This window comes from Eptesicus fuscus, chromosome 5, assembly GCF_027574615.1.
Source record: "Eptesicus fuscus isolate TK198812 chromosome 5, DD_ASM_mEF_20220401, whole genome shotgun sequence".
Lineage (NCBI taxonomy): Eukaryota > Metazoa > Chordata > Mammalia > Chiroptera > Vespertilionidae > Eptesicus > Eptesicus fuscus.
Genome location: NC_072477.1, coordinates 5,612,427 through 5,639,135, shown reverse-complemented (window position 1 = coordinate 5,639,135; position 26,709 = coordinate 5,612,427). Strand labels below are relative to the sequence as shown.

General features: G+C 61.4%; 1 protein-coding gene across 1 annotated transcript; it reads right to left on the bottom strand.

The window, feature by feature from the left end:
* Positions 1–1,657: 1,657 nt before the first annotated feature.
* HHIPL1 (HHIP like 1) lies at positions 1,658–26,179 on the bottom strand. Its single transcript, XM_054715444.1, has 9 exons — positions 25,892–26,179; positions 17,767–18,413; positions 16,123–16,266; positions 13,042–13,370; positions 11,890–12,016; positions 8,978–9,123; positions 5,858–5,939; positions 2,807–2,889; positions 1,658–2,328 (listed from the first exon to the last, which is right to left on the bottom strand). Exons 1-9 carry the CDS (start codon positions 26,177–26,179, stop codon positions 1,658–1,660), a joined length of 2,517 nt encoding a protein of 838 aa, XP_054571419.1.
* Between the last annotated feature and the right edge of the window lie 530 nt (positions 26,180–26,709).

The following is a 26,709-nucleotide window of genomic DNA, read 5'->3' as shown; positions in this document are numbered from 1 at the left end:
TGGGCTCTGGGCTCGGCTCGGCTTCACAGCCACAGGCTCTCCAGCCTCCGGGACCGCGCTCCCCTCTGCACAGCGAGGAGTCTGGCTGGACGGACCGGGGGCCCCCCCCAGCTCCTGACACGGCTCAGAATTTCCCGGGTCCTGGGAAGGCACCAGCCGCACCTTTCTGGGCACAGCCTCGCGCTCGTGGGAGAGCAGTGGCCAGGGTGCCGGCAGGCCCTGGGGCGAGGCTGCTTGGGTTCAAGTTTGGTTTCTTCCCTCCCCGCCTGGGCGCCCCCATTTAAGCTGTTTAGCCTCTGTGCACCTTAGTTGCTGTGCAGTCTCACAGCGGTGACCAGCGGAGGTGACACGCTGTGGCGGGGCTGATGGAGGTTTCCACCAGGGGCTCAACGGGCCGACACGCCGTGAGGGCCGGGCCCAGGACACCTGCTCCGGGCAGAGGTAGGAGTCGGAGGGGCGGCCCTGCAGCCCGGACTCTACACTCGGAGCCGGTTCCTGGGCCGCCACACGGCCCCTAGTGCCCACTCCGCTCTCACTGCCCGTGACCATCTGCTTCTGTCCCTGACCCCCATCAGAGGCTGGGCCAGCCGTACCTGACGCTCCTCCACAGGCCTGGCACGAGCCGGGGCCAAGGCCATCCGTGGTCAAAGAGACTCAAGAGAGGCTGCAGGCTCAGCCCCCATCCCAACGCCCCGGCAGGCGGGGGCAAGGAGAAGAGGCAGGAAGCGGTTGTACACAGTCACGTGTCGGCAGGGCCCCTGGTGACAAAGCATCAGTAGTCTCCCTGGGCCACAGCCCTGGTGGCCCCTCATGGGGCTGGAGGGGAGAAAGGGTTTCCTGAGTAGGGCTGGGTTTGGAGACCACACAGGGGGCCCCACAGGCCCGGATGCAGCCTTGAAGGTGAGTGGAGGAAGCCTGGAGTCCCCCACTCACCTGGGACCTGGGAGTGGCTGGTGGCTTCTGTCCTGAGGAGCAGGGCAGAGTCAAGCCTGAGGGATGGCTGTCCCAGTACACACACACACACCCCCTCCCCCCGCCGCCCCAAGCATCCACAGGGGCCCAAGGTAATGATGAGGTCCAAGGTGACCAGCAGGCTTCTCCCAGGGTCACCCCGTGCCCCCAGCCAGCCAGCCCTCCCGAGGCACTGCCTCCTCCCAGGAGCCTGACCCTCACTGGGGCAGCCACGGGCCCACTGATGCCTTCCCGCTCTCTGCAGCGCCCCTGACTGCGGGCCACACTGCTCAGCCACACTGCCTCCGCTGCTCTGGGGCCTTCCGCTCCTGCCCTGGCAGGGCAGGCCCGGTCCCCTCCCCCGGCCCACCAGCGGTGCCTCTGTTAGCACAGCCAGGGGCCATGTCCGTCCGTAAAGGGTGGCTGCCCTCCGTGCTCAGGGTCCTAAGGCCAGACGGTGTTCATGCTGCTGCTGAGGTGAGAAAAGACCAGGACCACCCGACAGGGCCCCGGGCCCCAGCACACACGGGACACGTGAGCAGGGACACACAGAGAACACGGTGCACCGCGCACAGCTCAGTGAGGGCCGCCCTCCACCCCACACCCATGGCCGCCTCCACCCTCCACTCGGCGCACGCCCCAGGCACACGCAGGCGGAGGGCCCTGCCAGGCTCCGACCCAAGGCAGGACAGCCGGGCCCGCCCCACTACCCTCGCCCACGGTCGGGGTCCTCCTGGCTGCATATGACGCCCGCGTCCTCCTCGTGGCTGCAGTTGTGCGTGCCCAGGCCCGCGTGCCCGCACTCCAGCAGGGTCTTCTCGTCGCCCGCGCAGCGCACGTCGTCCAGCAGGATGGGCAGCGCGCGGCCCTCCCCAAACTCCGCGCCCTTGGTGGCCCGCACGGCGTGGGCAAAGCCCAGCTGGCGGCACACCACGGCGGTGGCCTTTATGTCCCAGCCGTCGTCGCACACGGTGCCCCAACGTCCGCCTGCAAACACCTCCACGCGCCCGCGGCCCGGGCTCAGGCCCGCGGGCCGCACCAGGCGCACGGCCCCATTCAAGGGCGCGGAGTTCTCAGCGCCAGGCCGGCCCCGCCGCCGGCCGCCGACCCTCCGGCCGCCGGGCCGCCGGGTGGGCCTTGCGGGGCGTGGGGTGGGCCTTGTTGGGCTCGAAGTGGGCCTTGCCGGGCGCGGGATGGGCCTTGCCGGGCGCGGGATGGGCCTTGTTGGGCGCGGGGTGGGCCTTGCCGGGCGCGGGATGCGCCTCGTTGGGCGCGGGGTGGGCATGGGCGGAGGGGCTGTGGGGCGGCCGCGCCGGGGCACCTTCGTGGGCGCGCGCGCTGTGGGCCGCGGGGTGCTCTCGGCCCTCCGGATGAACTCTGCAGAGAGGAAGAGCCTGCAGTCAGAGCCGCCCTGGCCACCCAGCTCTCCGTCCCGGAATGCAGACCCCAGGGAAGGATGTCCTTGTTCTACCCTCCATCAGACACCAAGGCCTCCCGGCTCGGCCCTCCGGTGTGAACCTGGAGCCGGTGCAGGTGCTCCTGCAAGTCAGTCCTCCTGCAAAGCCCCTGGCAGCTGCTGGGCCTGCCCTCCCAGCCCCGCCTCCTGGGAGTCCCCGCCCTCGGTAAACTCAGGAGCTCGTGGAAGGGGAGGCGTGTCTGAGAGGGCTTCTCTTTCTCCCCTTCTTGCCCCCTTTGAGACCGGCAGCCCCTCTGTGCCATCCACCCAGGGCCTGGCACACATGGCCCACTCTGAGTGCATGATGTGTGCCCAGCACAGGGCCCGGCAGAGGGTCCACCGGGGTGTGGGCTATGGGAGCGTCCCTCCCCCGCTGGGTCCCTGTCGGTGGACACTTACTTTCTTTGGGCACAAAGCGGATGAGGCGGCTCCTCACCGTCACCTGGGCGGGCTGGATCTGACACTTGCCGGGGGGTGCCCGCCTGCCAACACACGGAAGGTCATGAGCCCGGCCCTGGGAGCCCGCCCTGAGCATGTCCGTGTGCTGCCAGGCCTGGGCAGGTAACGCCGGTGGCCACGTATGGAGCACCTACTGTGTGGCCCAGTGTCCCCACGGGCTCCATGCCCCGGATCCACAGGAGTCCAATCCCAGGACGGGAGCCCCTCATCCCACTTCTGCATGAGGCAGGTGGCTCACCTGAGCCACTTCTAACGCTGAGCACGGCCTGTCCCCTGAACCTGGTCGAATGGCATCCTCCTCCCCCCACAGCCTGCCAGTCCGACTCCTGTCACTGGAACGACCCCGGCCCCGGCCCCGGCCCACAGCCTTTGAGGAGGGTCCCTGCCCCCCTGGCTTCCTGGATTTCCGGTGATGCAGAAACAGAGGCTCCTCTGCCTGCAGGAACCAGGGAGAGATTCAGTCCATTGAAAGGAAAAAGGTGGCGAGACAGTGTGTCTCAGGGTTGGCAGCGGAGCTGGGGGGGCCCGGGGCCTTTTGCGGGGGAGAGGGGAGAGCGTAGAGCGTTGGGAGAGAAAAGAGTCAGAAGAGGTTGCCAGGACTATGAATTGGGCTCTTCTGGCATCTTCGAGGGGCACCAGGAAGGAATGGAATTTCGTTTTAATTAGTTTTTGGCTCTCGATCTGTGAGTCTTTGAATGGGACCCGCCGATTCTGGGCTGACCACGTGGGTACAGACTTCAATAGGTCCCAACAGCTCAGGGGAAAGCCAAGGGGTGAAGCAGCCACGTGACACAAGGGGCTTCCAGACGGGCTTGGCCAAAGAGGGAAACCGTGGGCCTCCCCCCTTCCCCCCCTGCCCCCCGCCAAGGCTGAAGAAGCACGTGCAGGAGGCAGCACTTGTCAGAGCTGGAAAGGGTGGGTTTCCTGATGGCCCTGAACCCAAATAATATCCACAGGCCCAGCAGGGGCTGCTTCCTCAAGGAAATTCTGAAAAAATGTTTGTTGTGCAAAAGGTAGGCGCTACACCAAAAACTGCCACATTAACGCGGTTATGTTTGGGCGGTAATGAATAGCCCGCCCCCCACACCCCCTCCCCGCTACAACCTCATGTCTCCGTTTTCCAAAGGTGCTGTCATGGGGCCTCCGTGCAATATGTTGCAGGGCAAAGCAACACGTTTATTCCAAGAGAGAAAAATGAAAGGGATGAGGAGGGTCAGGAAGGAAGGGAGGGAGTCTGGCCGGCTTCGGCCTCCTCCCACACACGAGACCTTGAGCAGAACCGGCCTCTGCCGCGGGACAAGCCGATACCGTGCGGCACCAACTAAGGCAGTGCCGGTCCGAGGCACATCTGGCGTGAATCAGGTGCTCCGTGCGTGTGACATCTCCTTAGAGAAGCATCTGCTCGGAACGCCGGGAACGCCCGGGAACGGAAAGAGAGCGAGGGCACCGTGACTCAACAGAAAGTTGCGCGGCCATTAAAACCCATCCTTCTAAAAAAACAAACAAACAAAAAAAAAAACACCCATCCTTCTGCGGGTGATGTTGCACCGTGGGCATGTTTATGCAGAACGGGAAAAAGGAATGAAGGAAAGTGCAAAGTTTGCAGGTGCCTCCCACAATGAGGTAAATCCTGGCGCCGCCCACGTAAAGATGGGGGGGCCGCGGGAAACAGAAGGGGTGTGGCGAGAGGAAGTGCTTATGTTTTTCTTGAGAAATATGTCAATAATGAACAGGCCCTAGCCGGTTTGGCTCAGCGGATAGAGCGTCGGCCTGCGGACTGAAGGATACCAGGTTCTATTCCGACCAAGGGCACAGGCCCGGGTTGTGGGCTCGGTCCCCAGTAGGGGGCGTGCAGGAGGCAGTCGATCAATGATTCTCTCTTATCATTGACGTTTCTATCTGTCCTTCTTCCTTCCTCTCTGAAATCAATAAAGAAATAATATATATTTTTAAAAATAATGAACAGGCCGATTTGGCTCAGTGGATAGAGCATCGGCCTGCAGACCCAAGGGTCCCGGGTTCGATTCCAGTCAAGGGCACGGACCTCGGTTGCAGCCTCGATCCCCGGCCCTGGCTGTGTGCGGGCAGCAACCAATGGATGTCTCTCTCTCCTCGATGTTTTCCTCTCTGTCTCTCCCCCTCCCTTCCACTCTCTCTAAAAATCATTGGAAAAATATCCTCAGGTGAGGATTAACAACAACAACAAAATAACAGTAATAATGAACAGACCTGTGCTTTAAGAAAAAAATGCGGTGGACAGGAGGGTCTGCAAAGCTGTCACAGACCAGAGGAAGCTAAGGAGACGTGACGACTAACGTAATTCTGGAACAGAAAAAAGAATGTGAGAGAAAAACTAGAGAAATTCCCTTTAAAAAGTGCAGTTACCTCAACTTTAAAAAGGAGTATGGAGTTTAATGAATAGTGATGTGCCAACATTGCTCCTTAATTGTGACAAAGGTGCTATAATAATGTAAGACATTTAAATAATAGAGAGAAAGAAAGAAAGAAAGAAAGAGAGAGAAGAGAGAGAGAGAGAGAGAGAGAGAAAGAAAGAGAGAAAGAAAGAAAGAAAGAAAGAAAGAAAGAAAGAAAGAAAGAAAGGTGAGGGGCATATGGGAAAATGCTGTATTATCTTTGCAACTTGTTTGTAACCCTAAAACTATTCTAAATTCTAAATGCTTTACGTTTTTAAAAGATGTGATGATGGGGCTTGCGCTGACGAGCCCCCATCAGCATCTCTGACTCCCTCCTACCACGGACAGAGGTGGACTTTGAAGCTGGCAGTCCGGGTTTGAATCCTGGATCTGCCTCTCACCAGCAGTATGGGCTTGTCTAGTCACTTCCCTCTTGGGGCCTCAGTTTTCTCATCTGGAAAATGGGGGTATGGATAATCTCTACCTTAGGGAGTGCCAGAGAGGGAAACTGAGGTAACGGAGGTGCAGGCTCCTGGAAGACGGCGTCAGCTTCGGCAGCGCCGGGGGTGTGACTCACCTGGAGGGGTCGATGATCTTGTAGATGACCCCACGCGCTGCGGTGGCACTCGGCACGCCCGTGGACATGAAGTACAGCTCCCCTTGGACGAGACACAAGGCAGGGAGTGAGCACGCCGCCTGGAGGCCGTCCCAGCGGCCCCTGCCCCCTCCTCAGGCTCTGAGACCACCCCCCACCTCAGGAGGCCAGCCCTGAGGGGTCCAGGCCCACGCAGCTCCCCAGCACCCAGAACTGGAGACAGCCTGAGAAAGGCGGCTGACATGTCCAAGGGCCTCTGAAGCTCTCCAGGGCGGTGGCCACTCTGCCAGGCCACCCAGGCTCGACCCTCTGGAGGCCCCGGTCACCTGCCTGGGTTTCACGCCCAGCACCACACACCTCTGGGCACAATGAGGTCCGTGCCCCAGCTCCTTACTAACTGCCTACTGGGCAATGCGGGCACACCTGGCTCTCCCCCCTCAGCTTCCTCATCCCAAAATGAAATGCCTCATAGGACTGTCATTTGGATCTATTTTTATTGATTTCAGAGAGAAAGGCAGGGAGAGAGGGAGAGGGAGAGGGATACATCAATGATGAGAGAGAATTATTGATCCGCTGCCTCCTGCACGCCCTCTACTGGGGATCGAGCCTGCAACCCCGGCATGTGCCCTGACTGGGAATTGAACCGTGACCAGGGTGACCTCCTGGTTCATAGGTTGATGCTCAACCACTGAGCCACACGGGCCGGGCAGGACTGTCATTTAGCTTAAAAGAGCACACGGCCAGTGCTCAGTCAGCATCAGCTTTTACTGCTGATGTCAGTCACCCGGGACCTGGGTCCGGCCAAGTCCTGGAGGCTGGAGTCTGTCTCCACTGACGAGCAGGCAGAACACTAGCTCAGGGAGTTTCTCGTGTGAATGCCAGTCCCTGCGCTCAGCCCCGTGTGAGCGCCAGCGGCCCCGGGACCGCCCCGCTCTGAGCCTCGGTTTCCCCACCTCTCGGGACTGGAGTGAAAATGCAGTGAGTGGAGTTACAAGCACCAGGAGAAATGTGAGTCCTCGAGCTCTGCCCCGGCCCTCGCTATCAGAGGCACCTGTGTCCAGGAAATAGGCTCCATATTCCCATCTTACAGATGAGAAAACAGAGCTCAGAGAGGCCAAGCGACCTGTCCAGCGTCACACAGCTGGGGAGTGTACGCGAGGCCCATAGCTCAGAAGCGTCTCTGCCCCGAGCTCACACTGAGGTAGCGCACATGGTGGCCGGGAGGCCAGACGTGCACACTTCCTCTCCGGGTCTCTTCCTGGAGAGAGGCCCTTCGAAGCCACTGCCTCCTTCCTGGCTGGGTGGCCCTCCCACCTACACCCCAGCCCCTGAAGTGCCCCGGGGCTCGCCGCACACTCAGCTGCCTCAGCCTGGAATGCCTTCTCCCCGTCTTCCTCCGGCTGACCAAGTTCAAGCGTACGGCCCTCTGGGAGGCCTCGGGGCACCAGCGGGGTCCGCATTCCCCTCCCCAGGGCTGAGCAGAATGGTCAACCTCCGTTTCCCCACCTGTAAAGTGATGGGTTGGACCGGGCACAGTCCACGCTCCCTCCAGCCTTGATCCGCACAGGCAGGGAGCCCCCGCCCCAGCAATGATGAACCTGCCCGGGGCCAGGCTGCCCGCCGGGTCTCCGCCATGTGGACGGCCCGGGAGGAGGCCGGGCCAGCAGAGGCCCTTGTTCCACAATCTACAAGTATTAGCCCAGTGGTTGGCAAACTCATTAGTCAACAGAGCCAACTAGCAACAGGACAACGATTGAAATTTCCTTTGAGAGCCAAATTTTTTAAACTTAAACTTCTTCCAACGCCACTTCTTCAAAATAGACTCACCCAGGCCGTGGTATTTTGTGGAAGAGCCACACTCAAGGGGCCAAAGAGCCGCCTGTGGCTCGCGAGCCGCAGTTTGCTGACCACGGTATTAGAGGGACAACTAGAGAGATGGAGCTGGGAGAGGGTTGTTTGCATTGGACCCCAGAGCTCAGAGCTTTCCGGGGGCCGCCGGCCATGCTTGCCAGCAGGCTGTTCCCGTGCTGTCCGTCTCAGAGGGGCCTCCGCCTCCTGTCACATCACTCAGTGCCACTCAGAGGGCTGAGGCAGGGCCCTGGGAAATGCATCTTCCAGGCCTTGCCTCTCTTGTGTGTGTGTGTGGGGGGGGGAGAGTTAGGGGGGCCGAGGAGAGAGAGAGAGAGAGAGAGAGAGCATCTCTCCTTCCAAAACGTGTTAACCCCCTATTGACCAAAAGAAAGGGGTTTCAGGCGCCCCCTGGGCTTGGGGAGGGCAGAGGGGGCTGCGGCTGCCCTGTGGAGAATTTAGATTCTGATGGGTGTCGGTTCAACAAAGGTTTCCCACACTCAGGCCTGGGGTCTCTGGGCACCGGGCTCTGCAAGGGGATACCCCTCCAAAGGCCCCCTGGGGGGTGTTGCCCAGCAACCGGGCCAAGCATCCACTAGGCCCCACCATGGGCCCCTAGTCTTTTGTCCAGGGACAATCCAGGGCCAAGGACAAAGGCAGGAGGCTGGAGTGGGATCCAGCCCCTGTGGCCCCTCCTCCTCCCCCCTCCCCCACTGTTCCTTACATTGAAAATGCAAGGGCCCCAATGGGAGACCCACTGACAGGCAAGAAGGCTGTGTGGCTTCATTTTATAGGCCCAGTACACTTGCCATCAGGAACCCAGGGCAGTGGAGGTCTTGGGAGGCACTCCCCACCCCCACCCCCCACCCCCCCCCCCGGCTCCTGCCCCGCCTGCATTTCCACCAGTACTTCCTGGTCCCTAACTTTCCTGGTCCTCTAACTGCCCTGAACTCTTCCCCAAGTCACCTTGCCGAGCCTCTCAGCAACCTCACCCAGGGCAGAGGTGGGGGGCGGGGGAGGGGGAAGGAGGGAGGGGGAGGGGGGGACTGGTGAGGATGATGTGCAAGCAAGGTCTCCAGCCCCCTGAACACATCACTCTTCATCCCGAAGCGGTTCCAGGCCTGAGACCCACCCCATTCCTTACACCTCACACCTGAGACCACCTCCCTCGAACCCCGAGCCAGAAGGAGCCAGGGGATGGGGGGACCAGCTAGGCATGGGCAGCCAGGACGGAGCGTCCTCAGCCGTGCTCACCGGCCTCGTCCTCCGCGAAGGAGATGATGTGTGGGTAGTAGTTGTTGATGAGGCCCGGGAACTCGCAGGTCTGGCCACGGCCCATGCAGAGCTCGCTGTACTGCCACTGGCCTGTCCCCGGGCTCTCCCGGAGGGACATCAGGCGCCTGCAAAGGAGAAGGAGCTGTGGGGTCACGCCTGGCATGGTGCGCCGGGGAACCCCACCCACCCATCCACCCACCCACTCATCGACTATCCATGCAACCGTGGTGGGCAGTTAGCCGGACATGAGCAGAGCAAGGACGATGGGCCAGGTACAGAAGGTCCCCAGGGCGGAAAGCCCCGGGTGCCCAGCAAAGGACAAGTGTGGGGGACCTCACCCCAGGGCGACCTTTCCTCCCCTAGCATATCGCTGCTCCTGGGGTTTGGTCTCCCTGACTTTTCCTCCTTAGAGATATCTAGGCTCCGCTGTATTTCAGCTCCAGGCCCAGAAAAGCAGCAAAACCAGACAAGTAACACCACAGCTGACCTCAGGGCCAGCTGCACTGAATAATGAATGACCCCTGCCCTGGCTCCGGCCAGTCCATCAGTGGAGGCCTGAAAGGACACCCCTGGAAAGCTGATGAATATTCTATTGCGATCTTCCCCTGGGACCTCCCCTACAGTCTCCACCCTTAACACCCTTAGGATGGGGGACCCAGCGTGCTCTGCCTCCTGGGAGCACGCCCCTGCCTCCCCCCCCCCCCCCCCCCCCAGGTGCCTCAGATTTAGCTTCCTCACTTCTAAACTCCGAGGGCCCTTTCTTTGCCTCTGTAACTTGTTCCTAAATCCATTTCTTCTACAAATTTCTTCTACCTCTAGATAGATCCTCCCTTCCCCCAACTGGTGGACGGAGTATGACGTAAACTGCACCTGCGGCCTGGACATTCCTGAGCACCTAACCAGGCACCTTATATGGACTGTACATTGAACCACCCATCAGCACCTGCCAAATACCCTAAGCCCCCGATTCCTATGTACCTAAGTGCCTAATCATGTGCCTTATATGAAACCACCAATCAGCGCGTGCCGAGGACCCTAAGCCCCATCCCTTCCCATTCCTCCCCTCAAAAGGCGTCTTCACGCCTGCACGTGTGCTCTCTTCCTTTGCGAGGCAGCCCGGCAGGGTCCTTCTCCTCTAATGAAGCCTGCAGCCCTGGTTTTCGGCCTCCGTCTCATCTTTCACCTCTGCGATTTTCCAAACGAACGTTCTCTTACAGTTTGCGTCTTGGCTCTGAATTCTTTCCTCGCTACAGGCGGCTGAACCCAGGTCGGATCTGACCCCACTGGTCCAACACCTGGAGCCGTTCCTGCCGCCCCCAGCACGACCAGGACCACACACAATGCAGGGTCCAGTGCAAACTGAGCGTGCGGGGCCCCTTGTTCTAAGAGTGTTACGAATTTCAAGACAGTGACAGCAGAGCCTTAAGCCAAGTGCGGGCCCTCTCAGCGTGGGGTCCTTCGCATCCATGAAGCCTGCCCTGCATGAAGTCTTTGCTGAGCACCTGCTATGCACCGGAGAAGCATGAAGGAAGGGAAGGCACACAGAGACGGAAAGACCAGCTTGGTTCCTGCCCCCTCGGGCCACCCCCCCCACCCCCACCCCCGCCCAGCGACCACCAGGAGGCAGTCAGGAGCTGACTTGGATCGCAGAGCTCTGCGTGGCTGGTGCCGGGAGTGTGCACACGCTTTGGAGCTGCCTCCACTTGGGAGCTCAAGATGGAGCCTGGGCACCTTCAGAATATGCTGATCGCCCGGGCCCCTTACTCCCTTCCCCACCTGTCAATTACCTACTGATGCTCCCAGGCCCCGTTCGCCGTCCCCTCCTCCGGGAAGCCCTCCTGACTGCCCCCACCTTGGGCTTCTCCAGCTCTGTGCACAGGCTCTCTGAGGCGGACTGGAGTGGACTGAGTGTTTGTCTCCCTGACTTGGGTGTCAGGTACTCTTCAACTCTGTGGCTCTGGCCCTGGCACAAAGCCTGGCCCAGCAGATGGGCTTGGGAAAGGGAGGCAGAATTAGGTAAATTTCTGCAGTCAGGTGACTTAGGAGATAGGAGAATTGGGGTAAAAGCTGAGGCTTCATCTAGTCCCACTTTCCAGATGGGATAGTTGAGGCCCAGAGGCAGACCCCAAGGAAGGGGCGGAGCTGAAAAAAAGATCCAGCATCCAGAGGCTCTCTCTCAGCCCCAGCTGCAGGCACGCCCGGGTCAGCAGCCTGCAGAGGTGAGCATTCTCCTCCAGCCTCAGGCTCCTTAACGCCTCCCTTCCCCTGAGGAACCGCTGCCCTCACGAGCACAGGCTCGAGTGGGGACCACCTGCAGCTGCCAGATGCTGAGCGTGCCCTCATTCTCAGGGCTGCGCATGCATTCACGCACTCAGGCCTCCAGCAACCTTGGAGGCAGCTGCAATCATCATCTCCATTCTGCAGATGAGGAAACTGAAGCTGAGAGAAGTCAAGTCCCATGGCTAAGAGGGGGGCAGGATCGGACCCAGGCCACCCCAGCTGCACTTTCAAGCATCATGCTAGGTGCATCGCTGCCCTGGGCCTCAGTTTTGTCCTCTGTACAATGGGAGAACGAGGTGGTCATGAGGCCCCATAAGCTCCTCTGGGGAAGGAGTCTGACCCACAGCAGGGGTGGGGGGTGTGCTCTGCTCCCCAGGGAGGCACCCAACTGAAGAGTGTGGGAATCAGGAGACAAGGCTCCAGGGGCCCCCGCGGTCAGGCCTGGGCCGGAGTCCCAGCTCCCCTCTCCCCAGCAGGGCGGCCTCTCTGGCCTCTCCTGGACCAATGCACCCCGGGGCCCCTGGCCAGCTGGTGCAGTGACAGGTCCTGGCCCCCCAGGGAAGTTGTTAGGGTCCCTCCCGGCCTCCTAGAATGGCAGTCAGGCCACTTACCCGCTCATGAAATCGCCGAAAATGTAGAGGCCGTTCAGGTTGGGGTACTCGCAGCCCCGGTACACATAGCCACCGGTGACGGACTTGCCCAGCTTGTGCGGGTAGGCGAATATGGGCAGCACATCATCTGCGGGGGCGAGGGGGGGGGGAAGCCGGGGTGAGTGGAAGGGATCTGCACGCCCCCCCCAACAAATCTTTGCGGGTGGTCCTGAGTCTTGGGGGGCAAAGGGCTGTGAGGTCACTAGGAGGGCCAGAGATGGGGACCCAGGTCATTACCAAGGGAGGGAGATGCTTATAGCTTCTAGGTGCAGAGAAGAGCAAGGAGCATCCAGGAGAATGGGGGCGGGGGAGAGTGGGGAGAGGCGAGGTCAGGTCCTGGGTGGGGTGTGGGGGAAGAGGCATTGGCGCACATCCCTTGGGGTGGATCTGGGATCAGGGGGTCCCCCAAGGGCGGTCTCCTTGAGCCTGGGGCAGGCACAGAGAGAGGTGCTAGCGCGCAGCCTTGAGGTGGGGAGCGGGAGTGGGGGAATGGGGGGGATCTGGGAGGTGGGTCCAGAGCTCAGGGGGTGGGAGGCGGTCACCCAGGGAGGCGTTGGCGCACAGCCTTGGGGTGGGGAGTAGGGGAATGGGGCGGGTCTGGGAGGTGGGTCCAGAGCGCAGCGGGGGGAGGCGGTCACCCAGGGAGGCGCTGGCGCACAGCCTTGGGGTGGGGAGTGGGGGGATGGGGGGAGAAATGGGAGGTGGATCCAGAGCCCAGGGGGTGGGAGGCAGTCACCCAGGGAGGCGTTGGCGCACAGCCTTGGGGTGGGGAGTGGGGGGATGGGGGGTCTGGGAGGTGGGTCCAGAGCGCAGGGGGTGGGGGCGGTCACCCAGGGAGGCGTTGGCGCACAGCCTTGGGGTGGGGAGTGGGGGATGGGGGATCTGGGAGGTGGATCCAGAGCGCAGCGGGTGGGAGGCGGTCACCCAGGGAGGCGTTGGCGCACAGCCTTGGGGTGGGGAGTAGGGGAATGGGGGGGATCTGGGAGGTGGGTCCAGAGCGCAGCGGGGGGAGGCGGTCACCCAGGGAGGCGTTGGCGCACAGCCTTGGGGTGGGGAGTGGGGGATGGGGGGTCTGGGAGGTGGGTCCAGAGCGCAGCGGGGGGAGGCGGTCACCCAGGGAGGCGTTGGCGCACAGCTTGTGGTCGTAGCACTCGAAGCCCTCGCGCGCGCGCCAGCCGTAGTTGCGGCCGCGCTGCACCAGGTCCACCTCCTCGAACTTGTTCTGGCCCACGTCCCCGCAGAAGAGGCGCCCGCGGCCCGCGCCCGACGCCGGGTCGCCGCGGTCGAAGGAGCAGCGCCACATGTTGCGCACCCCCAGGGCGTAGACCTCGGGCCGCGCATCCGGGTCGCCCACGAACGGGTTGTCGGGCGGGACGCGGTAGGGCGGGTCGCGCTCCGTGCGGTCCACGTCGATGCGCAGTACCTTGCCCAGCAGCGCCGACCTACAGACAGGGCGGGGGGGGGGGGGGGGCAGGTGGGGAGGGCGCTCAGGCACCACCCCCCCCCCCCCCGCCCCGGGGCCAATGGCTGAGCCAGGGGCAAGGCGAGCCTGGCTGTGGGGCCGAGACCCCGCCCGCTCAGGTCCTCCTCAGCGGCTTACCAGCTGGGTCCCTCCTCCATTCACTCAGCATTCGCCCGGCACCTGACTCTGGGCCAAGCCCTGCCCAAGCACTGGACTTACACACCACCTACAGCCTCACAACACACCTTTCTGCAGGTGGGTATTGCGTGACCCCCACTTTAGAGATGGGGACCTGAGCTCAGAAAGGTCACCTAAATGCCCACTCGCCACACCCAGGGTGAATGGTGGGGCTGGGGTCTAGTCCTGGCGGCTGGCCGCAAATACCCACACTCTTTAAAAAAATGTATTTTTATTGATTTCAGAGAGGCAGAGAGAGGGAGAGAGAGAAACATCAATGATGAGAGAGAATCATTGATTGGCTGCCTCCTGCACGCCCCCCACTGGGGATTGAGCCCACAACCCCATGTGGGCGCTGGACCGGAATCCAACCCAGGACCCTTCAGTCCGCAGGTCGACGCTCTATCCACTGAGCCAAACCAGCCAGGGCAAAAATCCCACGCTCTCTACCACAACACTGACCTCCCCGACCTGTGTCCGCCACGGCCACTTGAGGCGGTCTGCTTCCTTGCCCTCTTAAAGGGATGTGTTACGGGGTGAACTAAATGCTGCGAGAAAAGTGAGTCGTGGAGTTTTCTTCGTGCCCAGCACAGTGCCTGGCACACAGTAGGTGCTCATCGCGTGTTTGCTAAGTGAGTGAGTGAGTGAGTGAGTGACTGAAGGCAAAGCCCAGCGCACCATACAGAGTACAGGGTGGGCTGGGAGCGGGGCGAGAAGACACTGCCATCTTAGCCGGAAACGGGGCTGAATTCTCCCTTTCTCTCACACTCCCACGGCCGTCTCGGGTAGAACCACGGCACGTCAGAGTGAAGACGGGCCTCCGTGTGGTCCAGTGCACCCCACACTCTCCACCCTCCACCCCCACCCCCATCTCAAAGATGAGGCCACCCAGGGGGACCCCTTGCCAGGTCCCCCAGACAGCTCTGGACTGGAAGGCAGGCCACTCCATGGAGGCACGCAGCGTCCCCTGTGGGGCCCTCCAGAACCACCTAGAACTGGGTGCAGCCCTAACCTGCACACAGCTCCCAGGGGTAGCTTGTGGGTTTCATTCGTCACAGGACAAAAGTGAGCCCTGATGGGGGAGGTCTGCCTTGTGCTTGGAGATGGGAGCGCGTTGGAGACCACACTCTCAGCTGTGGTTTTCGATGCACCTATGCAGGGACCTTTTGGGGTTTTTCTCGCTCTTAGCACTTCGGTGGCCTCCCTCCAGGCTGCCTGACAGGCAGGACTGCCTGCTTTGCAACTGTGTGCCCGTCATTCTCACCTTCTCACCGCATCAGCACCTGAGCGCTTCCCTCTCATCTCACAGCGTCCTCCCAGGTGAGAAACCCTCCCACCCCACAGAGGCCCCACAGTTAACCCCCTCCCGCCCAAGGGCTCCCGTCGCCCGCTCCAGCCTGCTCACCGCCACGCTGCAGACCACACCCCAGGCTTCCCTGTATGAGGGGGCCACACTCATAGCAGCAAAAGAATGTTTTAAGTTCTGTCCAGTTATCCACAAACCCTTCGTTTCTATTTTCCGACCTTCGTCCCAAACATGAGAAAGCGCGAGGCCGCTCACACAGCCCCAGGTGAGAGCACGAGGCACCAGCTGTGAACGCTGTAATCGCTGCCATCAGCACCAGGCTCGCTATTTTTACTTTCTGGGCCGAGAAAGAGAAAGGTTTCGGCTTTATTGGCTGAGAGAGTGGAGGAGGCTGCCCTGAGACAAGACCCGTGTGTGTGTGTGTGTGTGTGTGTGTGTGTGTGTGTGTGTGTGTGTGTCTGGGAGTGGAATGACGGCAGGCCGTCTGCTCAAGCCAAGAAGTGACTAACTGCCCTAGCCGGTTTGGCGCAGTGGAGAGAGCATGGCCTGCGGACTGAGAGTGTTCCATTCCGGTCCAGGGCACATGCCTCGGTTGCAGGCCCAATCCCTGCCCCTGGACAGGGCACGTGCGGAGGCAACCCATCAATGTATCTCTCTCTGTCTCTCTCCCTCTCTTCCACTCTCTCTAAAAATCAATGGGAAAAATATCCTCAGGTGAGGAATAACAAAAATAAAATAAAATACTTCAATTAAATAAAATACTTAAAAAAAAAAAAAAAGAAGTGACGAACAGAACAAAGCTATGCTTCAATGCCTGGGCCATCACGGGGGAGCCTTGGGCAGAACAGCCACGTGCCATGTAGCCCTGCTCCATCCAGCTCACGCTCCCCACCTTCCTCTGTTTGCAGCAGGGCTGAGCTCACTTCAGGAAAAATTCCCATCTTCCCACCTGCCCTCTAATGTCGCTTCTCAGGTACCTGTGGCCGGGGGGCACTGTGCCTGGCCCTCCACAAACACGACCGCTTTGACCCCTCACAAAAAGCCTCCCCATGCAACCGTGCTGCTCTCCTCTAACGGATGCGCGGCAGTGGCCGGACTGGGTCTCCGGCTGCCAGCTGCAGGCTGAGCGGGGACCCAGGCCCCGCCTGCTGCCCTGTGCTGCGTGGCTGAGGAGGGAATGCCCCTCCAGAACAGCATGTGGTCCAGGGCAGGTGAGCCAGCCCCCCGGCCAGCCAAGAGCAGAACATACTTGTTTTGGGCATTTCCAAACTTCCCGAAGGGGTCTCCGGCCATCCCGCCATCGCCGGTGAAGATGTAGAGGTACCCATCGTCCCCAAAGAGCAGCTGGCCCCCGTTGTGGTTCGCCGCTGGCTCTTCAATCTCCAGGATTATCCTAAAAGAAGATACATGCCCCCACCCCCAGCCCCCAAAATATCCTCAGCCAAAATGCAAAACAGGATCACAGCCGTAAAACCTCCTCTCTCCTGGACGCCATTTCACGGCGGCAAAGACTTGGCGTGTCCTTTCTGGCACGAGATTTTTACAAAGATCTGGAGGGCTGGGCGTGGACAGTTCCCCCTGTGGTGCTCATGAGAACCTGGATGCTCAGAGGGGTTGACCAACTTGCCCACGGGCACACAGCAGCGCTGGGACCAGAACTCAGGTCCGCTAGTTCTGGTCGAACGCTTCTTCCACTGCTCCCCACTGCTCCCCACTGCTCGCCCCTGGCCGGTTATGATCACGCAGAACTGTGGGCCCAGGCACAGCTGGTTGTCCTATCAGTCATAGTTACCCACACGTGAGCTGAACACTTCTACACTCTTGGCCGGGGATTGGAGGGAAGGAGGAAGGGAGCAGCCAGGGTATTTCTTTCTTTCTCTTTCTTTCTCTCTTTTTCTTTCTCTCCCTTTTTCTTTCTCTCTCCCTCTCTCCCTCTCTCTCTCTCTCTCTCTCTCTCTCTCTCTCTCTCTCTCTGTCTCTCTCTCTCTCTCTCTCTTCAGGCTGCATCTTGGCAATAGTCTACCTCCTCCCTGGATCCAACGCCTGCTGCCCAGGCCCACCATGGTTCCAGCTTCCACTGAGTGGCCCCAGCCTCGGCGCTCCGGTGGCCCCACCTCCTCACTCTGTCCTCCAGCCCAAGAGGCGAGGCAGCTTCCTTCACCTGTTAAACGCAGAGCTGCCGCACTTCCTCCCCGCATTGCTCTGCCCATTCCCAACACCCCAGTAACTCCCATGCCAAGCTCTGCCTATTGAACAACCTGGTCAGGGTTTTTTTTTTTCCTATGGGACTCACACTGATGCATATGCCCTCCACGCCAGGTCAGGCCCAGCCCATCTCGGAAACAGCCGGGCGTCAATAGTACCCAGAGAGCAGGACCAGTGTTGACAGGGGCAGAGGCCTGGAGGCAAGGAATGGCTACACCCACTGGGAGTGGGGAAGTGGGGAAGGTCCAAGCGAGGAGAAGTGGAAGGCCGGGCTCAGTCCCCTGGGGCCGTGGGACGGGGTCGGGGTGAGAGGAGCAGTGGGATGGGCTTGCAAGACAGACAGGCCGGAGTGCTAGCTCTGAGCTCCCTGGCTGTGCGACCCAACAGGTCCCTTCACCTCTGACGCCTCCACTTCCTCATCTGTGAAATGGGACAGGAATACTGACCTGGCTCGGCTTTACGAGAACCCAGTGAAACAAACCATCTGAAGTGCCTGATCCAGGGCTCTGGACCCTGTGATGTCTGTGTGGCAGCTGTCCCTCCCCTGACCCCGGAGCACAGGGGTCAGCCCCTCTCCGGGGCGGCGCTGACACCATTTAACCACCTGTGCAACCCACGGCGTGTATGGGCCGGGTCCTACTGGCCCCGTTTCAGCCCTGCCCCGCCCGGCCCGGCTCCCGGGAGCCACCTCTCAGAGCTGTGGTCCACGGCGTTCGTGTCGTCCTCCGAGACCCTGAACTCGCTGATGCGGATCCACTCGTGGAAGTCGAGCCCCACCGAGTAGTAGACGTAGAGCCGGCCGTTGTGCCGGAAGCGGGGGTGGAAGGCGAGGCCCAGGAAGCCCCGCTCGTCGCCCTGCCAGGGCGAGGTGAGCACGGCCCGGCTGACGTTCAGGAAGGGCCTCTCCACCCGGGAGCGGTCGGGCAGGTAGGCCCACACCAGCCCCACCTGCTCGGCCACGAAGAAGCGGTGGGTGCCGTCCTGGGCGTGGACCATGGCCACGGGGTTACGCAGCCCGTTGGCCACCTCCTCCAGGCACAGCTGCAGGCAGCCCTGGGCGTCGGCCACCACGCGGCCCAGGTTCGAGTTGAGGTTCTCGTTGACCAGCAGGCGAGGGAAGCAGTAGTCGGTGTCGTCCAGGGACAGGTAGCGGCAGAACTTGGCACGGTCGCCCTCCAGCGCCCAGAGCTCGCGGTCGGGCGACAGGTGGCGGAAGAGGCCCCGGCAGGTCTGCCACAGGTCCAGGCAGTAGTCCTCGCAGAGCCCCGGCACGGTCCGCAGGGGCGTGGCCGGGTCCTCGGCGTCATAGAGGTGGGCTGCGTAGGGCGAGCATTCCTGCAGGGACAGGGACAGCGCGGGGAGGCTCTGCGGTGGCACTTACCAGCTGTGTGACCTCGGAGGGGTCGCCCCGCCTCCTAGAACCCCGGGCTGCTAATCTGTAAAACGGGGACAATCCCATCCGTTACCAGGATGAGACTCAACTACGGCAGGCCTCCGACCCCCTCCCCTTCATGCTTCGGTTAGAACCACTAACCACAACTATGACTACTGCTACTAACAGCAGCATCGGCAGCGACTCTTGAGGACCTACTGTGTGCCAGGAGGGTCTGAGGTTCTTTCCTGTACTTTCTCTTCTGATCCCATTGATGCCGCTGCCCCTTAGCTGCATAACGCACTCCTTTGCTCAGCTCCCGGCTCAAGGGCCACCTGGTGCCGCCCGCTCCAGCGGCTGCCAGAGCCGTTTCTCTATGAGACAAAGGAGTCCGACCCTCTGGGCCTCACTGGCCCCTTCTCAGCTCTGCTGGCCTCTAACTCTGTGGGACAAAAGCCAGCAGCCCAGGTCCCCCCGCCCACCTCTCCCCAGGGCCTCCATTGGTGAGACTCTGTGGACCCCATTCAGTGCCCCCGTGGACATGATTTGGGAGGCAGGGGAGTTCATGCCTCGGGGGGCAAACCTTGGCTCCCTGGGAGAGAGCTGCTGATGGCTGGATTGTCCTGCCTCCCTCCCCCCCCCGCGGTCCTGCTGCCCCGTTTGTACAGTTTCCTGGAAAGGCGGTCCCACCGGCTGAAGCATCAGCCGCATTTCGCAGCATCCTGGACTGGGCTCTCCCTCTGCCGCCTGTCACTCACCGGAATGAGGAAATAGCCCGCAAGTTTTGCCCCAGGTTCTGCTTTTGGGACCCCAGACGGAGGCAACAAAGCTGCCTCTCCCAGTGTCCAGCCTGCAGCACCCACCCCGGGAGGGCGAAGAGCCCACTCCACCGCCCCCAGCCTGAGAGCCACGACACGGGTACCAGGCCCTCGCCGATCCCTGCTCCTCTGCCCACGGCTTCGCCACCGCTCTGCCATCAGCTCCTGTCCCCACCGCTCCTGCTTCCCGCCCACCTCCCATTTCCCGACACCTTCACCTCTGAGCCTCAGCAGGCGCTGTTCCCTTTGCAGGCCTGCCCTTCCCTGGCAGGCAGAATCCTATCCAGTCTGAATGACCATGGCCTTGGGAGAAGCAGCAGTTAACAGGAACAGCCCTGGGTATTGGGGCAGACTGTGGGCGAGGGACCAGGCTGGGTACTCCGGTGAATCTGAATTTCCTCCTGAGGCAGCTGCAGGCGGGGGGCTGGCTCCCGTCCCCGTGGCTCAGATGGGGAAGGGGAGCCTCGGAGAAGGGAGCCACTGACCAAGGTCACATGCCAGCGTGGCCAGGCTGGGCGGGCGGAGAAGCAGAGTATATCCCAGCTCCACTGGCTGGCCAACTGCCCCCCCCCCCACACACACACACCTCGGCACCTCCCCTGAACCCCACCTGCCCAGAGCAGAGGCCTCAGCTCCCCGACTCTAGAAGGACCTCCCTTGCTTGGAGTCCCTGACGAGAGCAGATGTACTTACTTATGTCTAAGTCTGACACATACCCTTCTGACCATGGGCTCACCAGGCCAAGGTCTGCTCTGACTCAGCTGTGGACCCAGGAGGCCCAGGGGCAGCTACTCCCGTGGTAAGGGAGGCACTGACAGCCGCGCCCCCCCCGCCTCATCGGCCGGGCCAGGCCGGGCTCCAGCAAGAGGCCTCCGGGGGAAGCGGGTGGCAGGATGCCCTCTTGGCCGCGTGCTCAGGCTCCGGGCCAGGGGCTGCTCCCTCCCGTTACGTGGTTGTGCTTTTGGTCACACCACGGCCTGTCTCCCTGGACCCTCCGCTGCTACTGTGGAGCTGAGGGCCACCTGATGACGTGTGCTTAGAAGAGTCGGGTCAGTCCCTGTCTCAGGCTCAGACAGGGACGGCGCATTTCACACGCTCCACTCTGCTGACAAGTGGGGCAGATGGCCAGGCCTGGCTCTGGGCAGTGTCACCTCCCCACCCCCAGGGTCCCCCGGAGCCTCCCGAGTCCAGCCAGTGGCTGTGGGAGGACCAGGAGGGTCTGTACACACCCGTCACTTAATCTTCACGAGGCTTGTTGTACAGGTGAGGAACTTACGCTTATAGAAAGGCACCTGTCAAGAAGTGGCCAAGCTGGGGCCTCGTGACATCCAGACTCCACCAGGTCACAAGCCCCACTCGTACTCAGGGAATACTCAGGGAATACCACCTCTAGACACCATCGCCACCTCCTTCCATGCCCAGGCCTCACCATCCCTCTGACAGACAGCAAGGATCTCGGCTCTGAAGGAAAACTTTGCCCCTCTTCAGCAGGAAGCAGTTACAGAAGAGACTCTGTGTCCCTTTTCTCTGAAAGAATTCAGAGCCAAGATTCTTGAGGCGGGGATGTGGTGGGCAGTTAGACAGACATGAGCAGAGCAAGGATGATGGGCCAGGTACAGAAGGTCACCAGGGCGGAAAGCCCCGGGTGCCCAGCAAAGGACAAGTGTGGGGGACCTCACCCCAGGGCGACCTTTCCTCCCCTAGCATATCGCTGCTCCTGGGGTTTGGTCTCCCTGACTTTTCCTCCTTAGAGATATCTAGGCTCCGCTGTATTTCAGCTCCAGGCCCAGAAAAGCAGCAAAACCGGACAAGTAACACCACAGCTGACCTCAGGGCCAGCTGCACTGAATAATGAATGACCCCTGCCCTGGCTCCGGCCAGTCCATCAGTGGAGGCCTGAAAGGACACCCCTGGAAAGCTGATGAATATTCTATTGCGATCTTCCCCTGGGACCTCCCCTACAGTATCCACCCTTAACACCCTTAGGATGGGGGACCCAGCGCACTCTCCAGCGCCTTTCCCGTTCCCCTCCTCTTCCCCCCCCCCCCCCCCCACCAGGCCTGTCACCTTTATCTTCCTCACTTCTAAGCTCCGAGGGCCCTTCCTTTGCCTCTGTAACTTGTTTCCATCCCCAATTTCTTCTATGAATTACTTCTTCCACCTCCGAGATTTTATAAATGAACTAGAGGCCCGGTGCATGGATTCGTGCACCGGTGGGGTCCCTCATCCTGGCCTGTGGGGATGGGGCTGAAACTGGCTCTCCGACATCCCCTAAGGGGTCCCGGATTGCGAGACCCCTCCTGCAGGCCCAGCCCCCAGGACCTGGACATCCACTGGCTTCCTCCTCCCTCCTCTCTGGGTCTGGGGTGCGAGTGAACCACATTCGGGCCGACAGTGCCCCAGCAGCAACCTAACCCATGGCTGATTCTGCGAGGAATCAGGCTCCCTCCTCTACTGGTCAAAGTGTCTGCCCCCCCGGTGGTTATTGTGCATCATAGCTACCAGGCAAACTATCGAACAGTCAGACGGTCACTTAGGCTTTTATATATATACACGAGAGGCCCGGTGCATGAAACTTGTGCACAGGGGGGTGGGGAGGGAAGCTGTTCCTCAGCCCAGCCTGCACCCTCTCCAATCTGGGACATCCCTCTCACAATCCAGGACTGCTGGCTTCCAACCACTCCCCTGCCTCCCTGCCTGATTGCCCCTAACCGCTTCTACCTGCCAGCCTGATCACCCCCTAACCACTCCCCTGCCAGCCTGATCGATGCCTAAATGCTCCCCTGCCGGCACAATTGCCCCTAACTGCCCTCCCCTGCTGGCCTGGTCACCCCTAACTGTCCTCCCCTGCAGGCCTGGTCACCCTTAACTGTCCTCCCCTGCAGGCCTGGTCACCCTTAACTGTCCTCCCCTGCAGGCCTGGTCACCCCCAACTGCCCTCCCCTGCCGGCCTGGTGGCCCCCAACTGCCCTCCCCTGCAGGTCTCTGCCCTCCCCTGCAAGCCTGGTTGCCCCCAACTGCCCTCCCCTACAGGCCTGGTCCCCTCCAACTGCCCTCCCCTGCAGGCCTGGTCCCTCCCAACTGCTCTCCCCTGTTGGCCATCTTGTGGCAGCCATCTTGTGTTGGAGTGATGGTCAATTTGCATATTACCTCTTTATATATATAGATGTTCTCTTATAGTTTGAATTTTTTCTTTTAAGTTCAGTACCCATGCACTGAGAGAGACATGTGTCTTGTAGACCTTGCTCATGGCCTGTATTCTCTTCCTTACACGCCATGCACACCTGGTGCCCAGACTGGGGCAGTCCAGAAGCAGGAAATGAGAAGAGGGGGCAGTGATAGCTGCTGCCAAGGAGGATAGTCAGCAGCTAGCCTCAGAGTGGCCAGTGGGGTAAGGCTGCAGAAAACCCATGGAAAACTGACCAGCATCATACTGCCCAGGGGCAAACCACCCACCCACCTCACTGCCCCAAGGTGCCACTGGAGACTCATGATCCTGAGTCCTGAAGGCTTCTTTTAAATATATGTATTGTGTGTGTGTGTGTGTATTGATTTTTAGAGAGAGAAGGGCGAGGGAAAGAGAGAGAAACATTGATGATAGAGAAACATCTATCAGCTGCCTCCTGCACGCCCCCTACTGGGGATTGAGCCTGCAACTCGGCATGTGCATGGAACGACACTCAACCACTAAGCCACACGGGCCAGGGCGTGAGTCCTGAAGGCTTCTGACTTCCACCAGCCGTTCTTTAGGAAGACCGAGTCTCTGCACACAATTTCCCGTGTAGGATGGTCCCTCCTTGCCCACTTCTGCATCTGGAAGACATGGCGTGGGGCCCCACTGAAAAGCCTCCACTGACTCCTCCATCCTCCCAGGGCCCTGGCTCTCCCTGGCCAGTGGGGGAAGGCTGCAGAAAACCCATGGAAAGTGACTCATGGGTGTGTGTGTGTGTGTGTGTGTGTGTGTGTGTGTGTGTGTGTGTTGATTTTCGGGGATGCTCCCACAGCCCTCGGTTCATGTTGCAGATGCAGCATTCACCAAATTGTACTTCTGTGGCTCATGGGGTGAGCTCTTTACTTCTGCTCTCACATTGCAACTGCCAGAAACGGCTCAGCCGGTCTGCTTAGCTAGGACTTAATCATCTCTGAGCATGTCTGTCCACCCCACAGACTAGGGGACCCTCCAGGGCAGGGAACCCGGGGCTCAGCACACAGTGGGGCTTCAAGAAGACAGGCAATATGGCAAAGTGATCAGGAGAAGGAATTTGGAGCCAGAGCACACTGGAGATTGAGTCTACCATTCCCTGTGTGCCCTTGGGCAAGTCCCTTAACCTCTCTGTGCTTATGTCCCCATCTGCAAAAGAGGAAAGGAATCCCAACCTCAGACACAGGGGTCCTCAAACTTTTTAAACAGGGGGGCCGTTCACTGTCCCTCAGACCGTTGGAGGGCCGGACTATAGTTTAAAAAAAACTATGAACAAATTCCTATGCACAATGCACATATCTTATTTTGAAGTAAAAAAACAAAACGGCAAAAACACCCGCATGTGGCCCGCGGGCCGTAGTTTGAGGACGCCTGCTCAGAAAGTTGTTGGGAGGAATAAATTGAGATGATGCATGTGTTTGCTCAGCAAATGCTCCAACAACATAGGCTGCGCAACTCAAGGTTCCCTCCTTCAGAAAGCCTTCCCTGACTTTTCCAGGGAAAGCCCCAAGAAAGGCTCTGAAAGGGCGGGAGGGACCACCGCCCTCTAGCTAAGGAGCCATCCGGGGCCTCTGGAGGAGATGTGGGTGCCAGATGGGCAGGTTCTGGAGGGGCCTGTGGGGGTGGGCGTGTTTTCACGGTCCCCCTCCTCTGGAGCCCATCTCCCCAAGGCAGAGGTAAATGCCTACCGTCACTGACTAACACTTGCAAATAAGGCGCTGGGCCACCGCCCCCAGGGGTGGAAATCAGGAGGCGCTGAATCCAGACGCAGCCTGGGCTCACAGAGCACAGTCCTCCAACAGATCCTCCTCCCCCTCCCCCCTCCACCAGGCCCTGCAGGGAAACCCCAGCCAGCCTCGCTGCCCTTTCCCAGCTCACTCCAGACGTGAGGTCACTCCCAGAAACGCTCTGGTGAGGTGCTAGCAGCCACGCCACCCCCCGCTGCTCACGGCCAGCCCAGCTCCTGCTGGGAAGATTCCCAAGGAAAGAGGGGACCTCCTTTCAGGGGAGGGAGCAGGACCGGCCCTCGCCTCCCTCCTCCTCCCAGGACGGGCCACCTTATTTGCCCTGCTGAGCCTGCCACACAGTAAGTGCTCAACCAACACATGTGGAGCGAACGCACCACCCCTGCTATGTGACGGGGTGGGAAAGCCATGGGACCTGGGCCTGTGGAGCCCCCAGCAGGAGACGGGCTGTTGACCAGACCGGCTCGCTCCCGAGATGCACAGCAGGGGCTCGACAGAGCCCACCAAAGGCGAGCTCCCCCTTTGCATGCTGGAGCTCCTCAGGCCCCCATCCCCTCTTATTTCCTACCCACGTGGCCACTCACATTGGCAAGGAGTGAGGGCCCAGTGCCCACCATGGCCACCACTGGGCTGTGTGACCACCCAGCAAGTCCCTGGCTCTCTAGGCCCTCGCCAAACCGGCCTCTGGGCCTAGCTCGGTTCCCATCCAGGGCTGGGCAGCCAGTGGGGGGCCAAGAAGGCATGCACTAAAGAAATCCAAGTGGAAATGTCCACTGAGCCCCTAATATGTATCACATGGCAATCCTGGGGGCAGGTAAGATTGCCTCCATCTGACAGGGAAGGAGCTGTGACGGGCAGGGTCCCGCACCAGAGAGTGGCCGAGCCAGGGTCAAACCCCAGTACGTCTGACTCCCAGCCGCCCTCAGCCCCTCCCCGCAGGCCTGCCCCTCCTGGCTGAGGGCTGCGACCTGGCTGCCCGCCCCCCCCCCTCCCCCTCGTCCTCTCACTGCCCAGGTGCTGGGCCCAGGCCAGCCTCAAAGCTTCACAGCCTTGACCCCGTCACCCACCCGCTGGTTCGCGGCAGGCGCCGGGAGTCAGACCCACGCAGGAGAAGGGACAGCCAGGACAACCTGGTGTGAGCGGAGGCCCGGGCGCCGCCCTCAGAGGGGAGATGCGGGCAGAGAGGTTTCACCAAAAAGGTGCCGCTCGCTCGGGTGGTCTTGAAAGATGAGAGCCCCTGCCTGTGGGGGCGCCAGCCCAGAGAGGGGCGGGGCGGGGCGGGGCGGCCTGGGGCTCACCCAGGGTCCCAGGGTCCCCCACCCACTTCGACAAACACAAGGCCGGCGCATCGACCATGCCCTCGGCAGCCCTGGGACCATGGATTCCCAGGCTGGTACCACGACCAGGGCGCGCTCCCCGGCGGGGTCCTGGAGGGCTGACAGAGGAGCCCCAAAATCTGGGGGAGTGAGACATTCGTCCATCCCTCCTGCTTCAGGAGGGGAAACTGAGGCCCAGGGGAAGCCCAAGTCACCACGCCAGTGACTGGCAAAGCCCTAGGGGGCCATCCCAGGATGCCCGTCTCCCCGCCCCGGGCCCAATGACTCCCCCCCGGGGACCCGAAGCCCGCTGCCCACGGGCGGTCCCCGTCCGGCGGGGTGGCCGCCGCGCCCGCTCACCTGGCACAGCAGGTCGAGCGCGTAGCCGGCGCAGGCGGCCCACACGCCGGCGTCCACGCGCGCCGCCAGGGCCCAGAAGCGGCGGGCCAGCGCGGCGTCCCGCCCGGGCGCGCAGCAGCCGAAGGCCGAGTACTGCGCGCAGAAGCTCAGCGGCTGCGGCGGCCGGAAGGGCGGCCTGAAGTCCAGGCACTGCGGGTGCGCCGCCGCCCCGAGCGCCCGCACAGCCAGCAGCGCCAGCAGCGCCCCGGCCCCGGTCCCGGTCCCGGGCCAGGCTCGCCGTCCCGCCATGCCGCCGCCGCCCTGGCCGCCGCCCTGCTCCGCCCCGGCCCGGCCCGGCCCCCTGGAAGCCGGGGCGCCCTGAGCTCCCGCCTCCCTTCTCGCCCGCATCCTCCCTGGGCGCTCGCGACGGCGGGCCCACGCGTTTGGCGACCTCCCCAGCGAGGAGGTCCCCTCTGGTCCAGGGCGCCTCGGCGGGACTGAAGGGGGGGAGGCGCCCCCAGAACTTGGAACCTCGCACAGCCTCTGTTCCCGCTGTTCCGGCAGCCCGGTCCTCCTGGACGGAGCCTCTCCAAGTACAATGGCAGGAGCCCGGCCTCCTGGGGCCCGGTGCGGACCGGGCTTCTGCGGTTTCCCCTTCTGCCAGGGACTCAGCTTCCGCCCTTGGGCGCTGTTTCCTCCTGGAGGTTCGGGAGCCCTGGCCAGAGGCCCTGGCTCCTGGGTTTTCGTCCCGCGGTTAGGACGAGGGTCTCAAGGTCTGGCCAGTTCTAAATGCTGTCACTGAATGGTACTCTTGTCAATGTTGGAATGGAGCTTCCTGT

Bases quoted from the DNA above. Each gene is read 5' to 3' on its own strand.
- HHIPL1 (XM_054715444.1), bottom strand. From the start codon at position 26,179: ATGGCGGGACGGCGAGCCTGGCCCGGGACCGGGACCGGGGCCGGGGCG. The intron at 18,414-25,891 runs GTGAGCGGGCGC...CTGTCCCTGCAG, and splicing joins CGCTCGACCTGCTGTGCCAG to GAATGCTCGCCCTACGCAGC. The intron at 9,124-11,889 runs GTAAGTGGCCTG...TCTCCTTTGCAG, and splicing joins TTCGGCGATTTCATGAGCGG to GCGCCTGATGTCCCTCCGGG.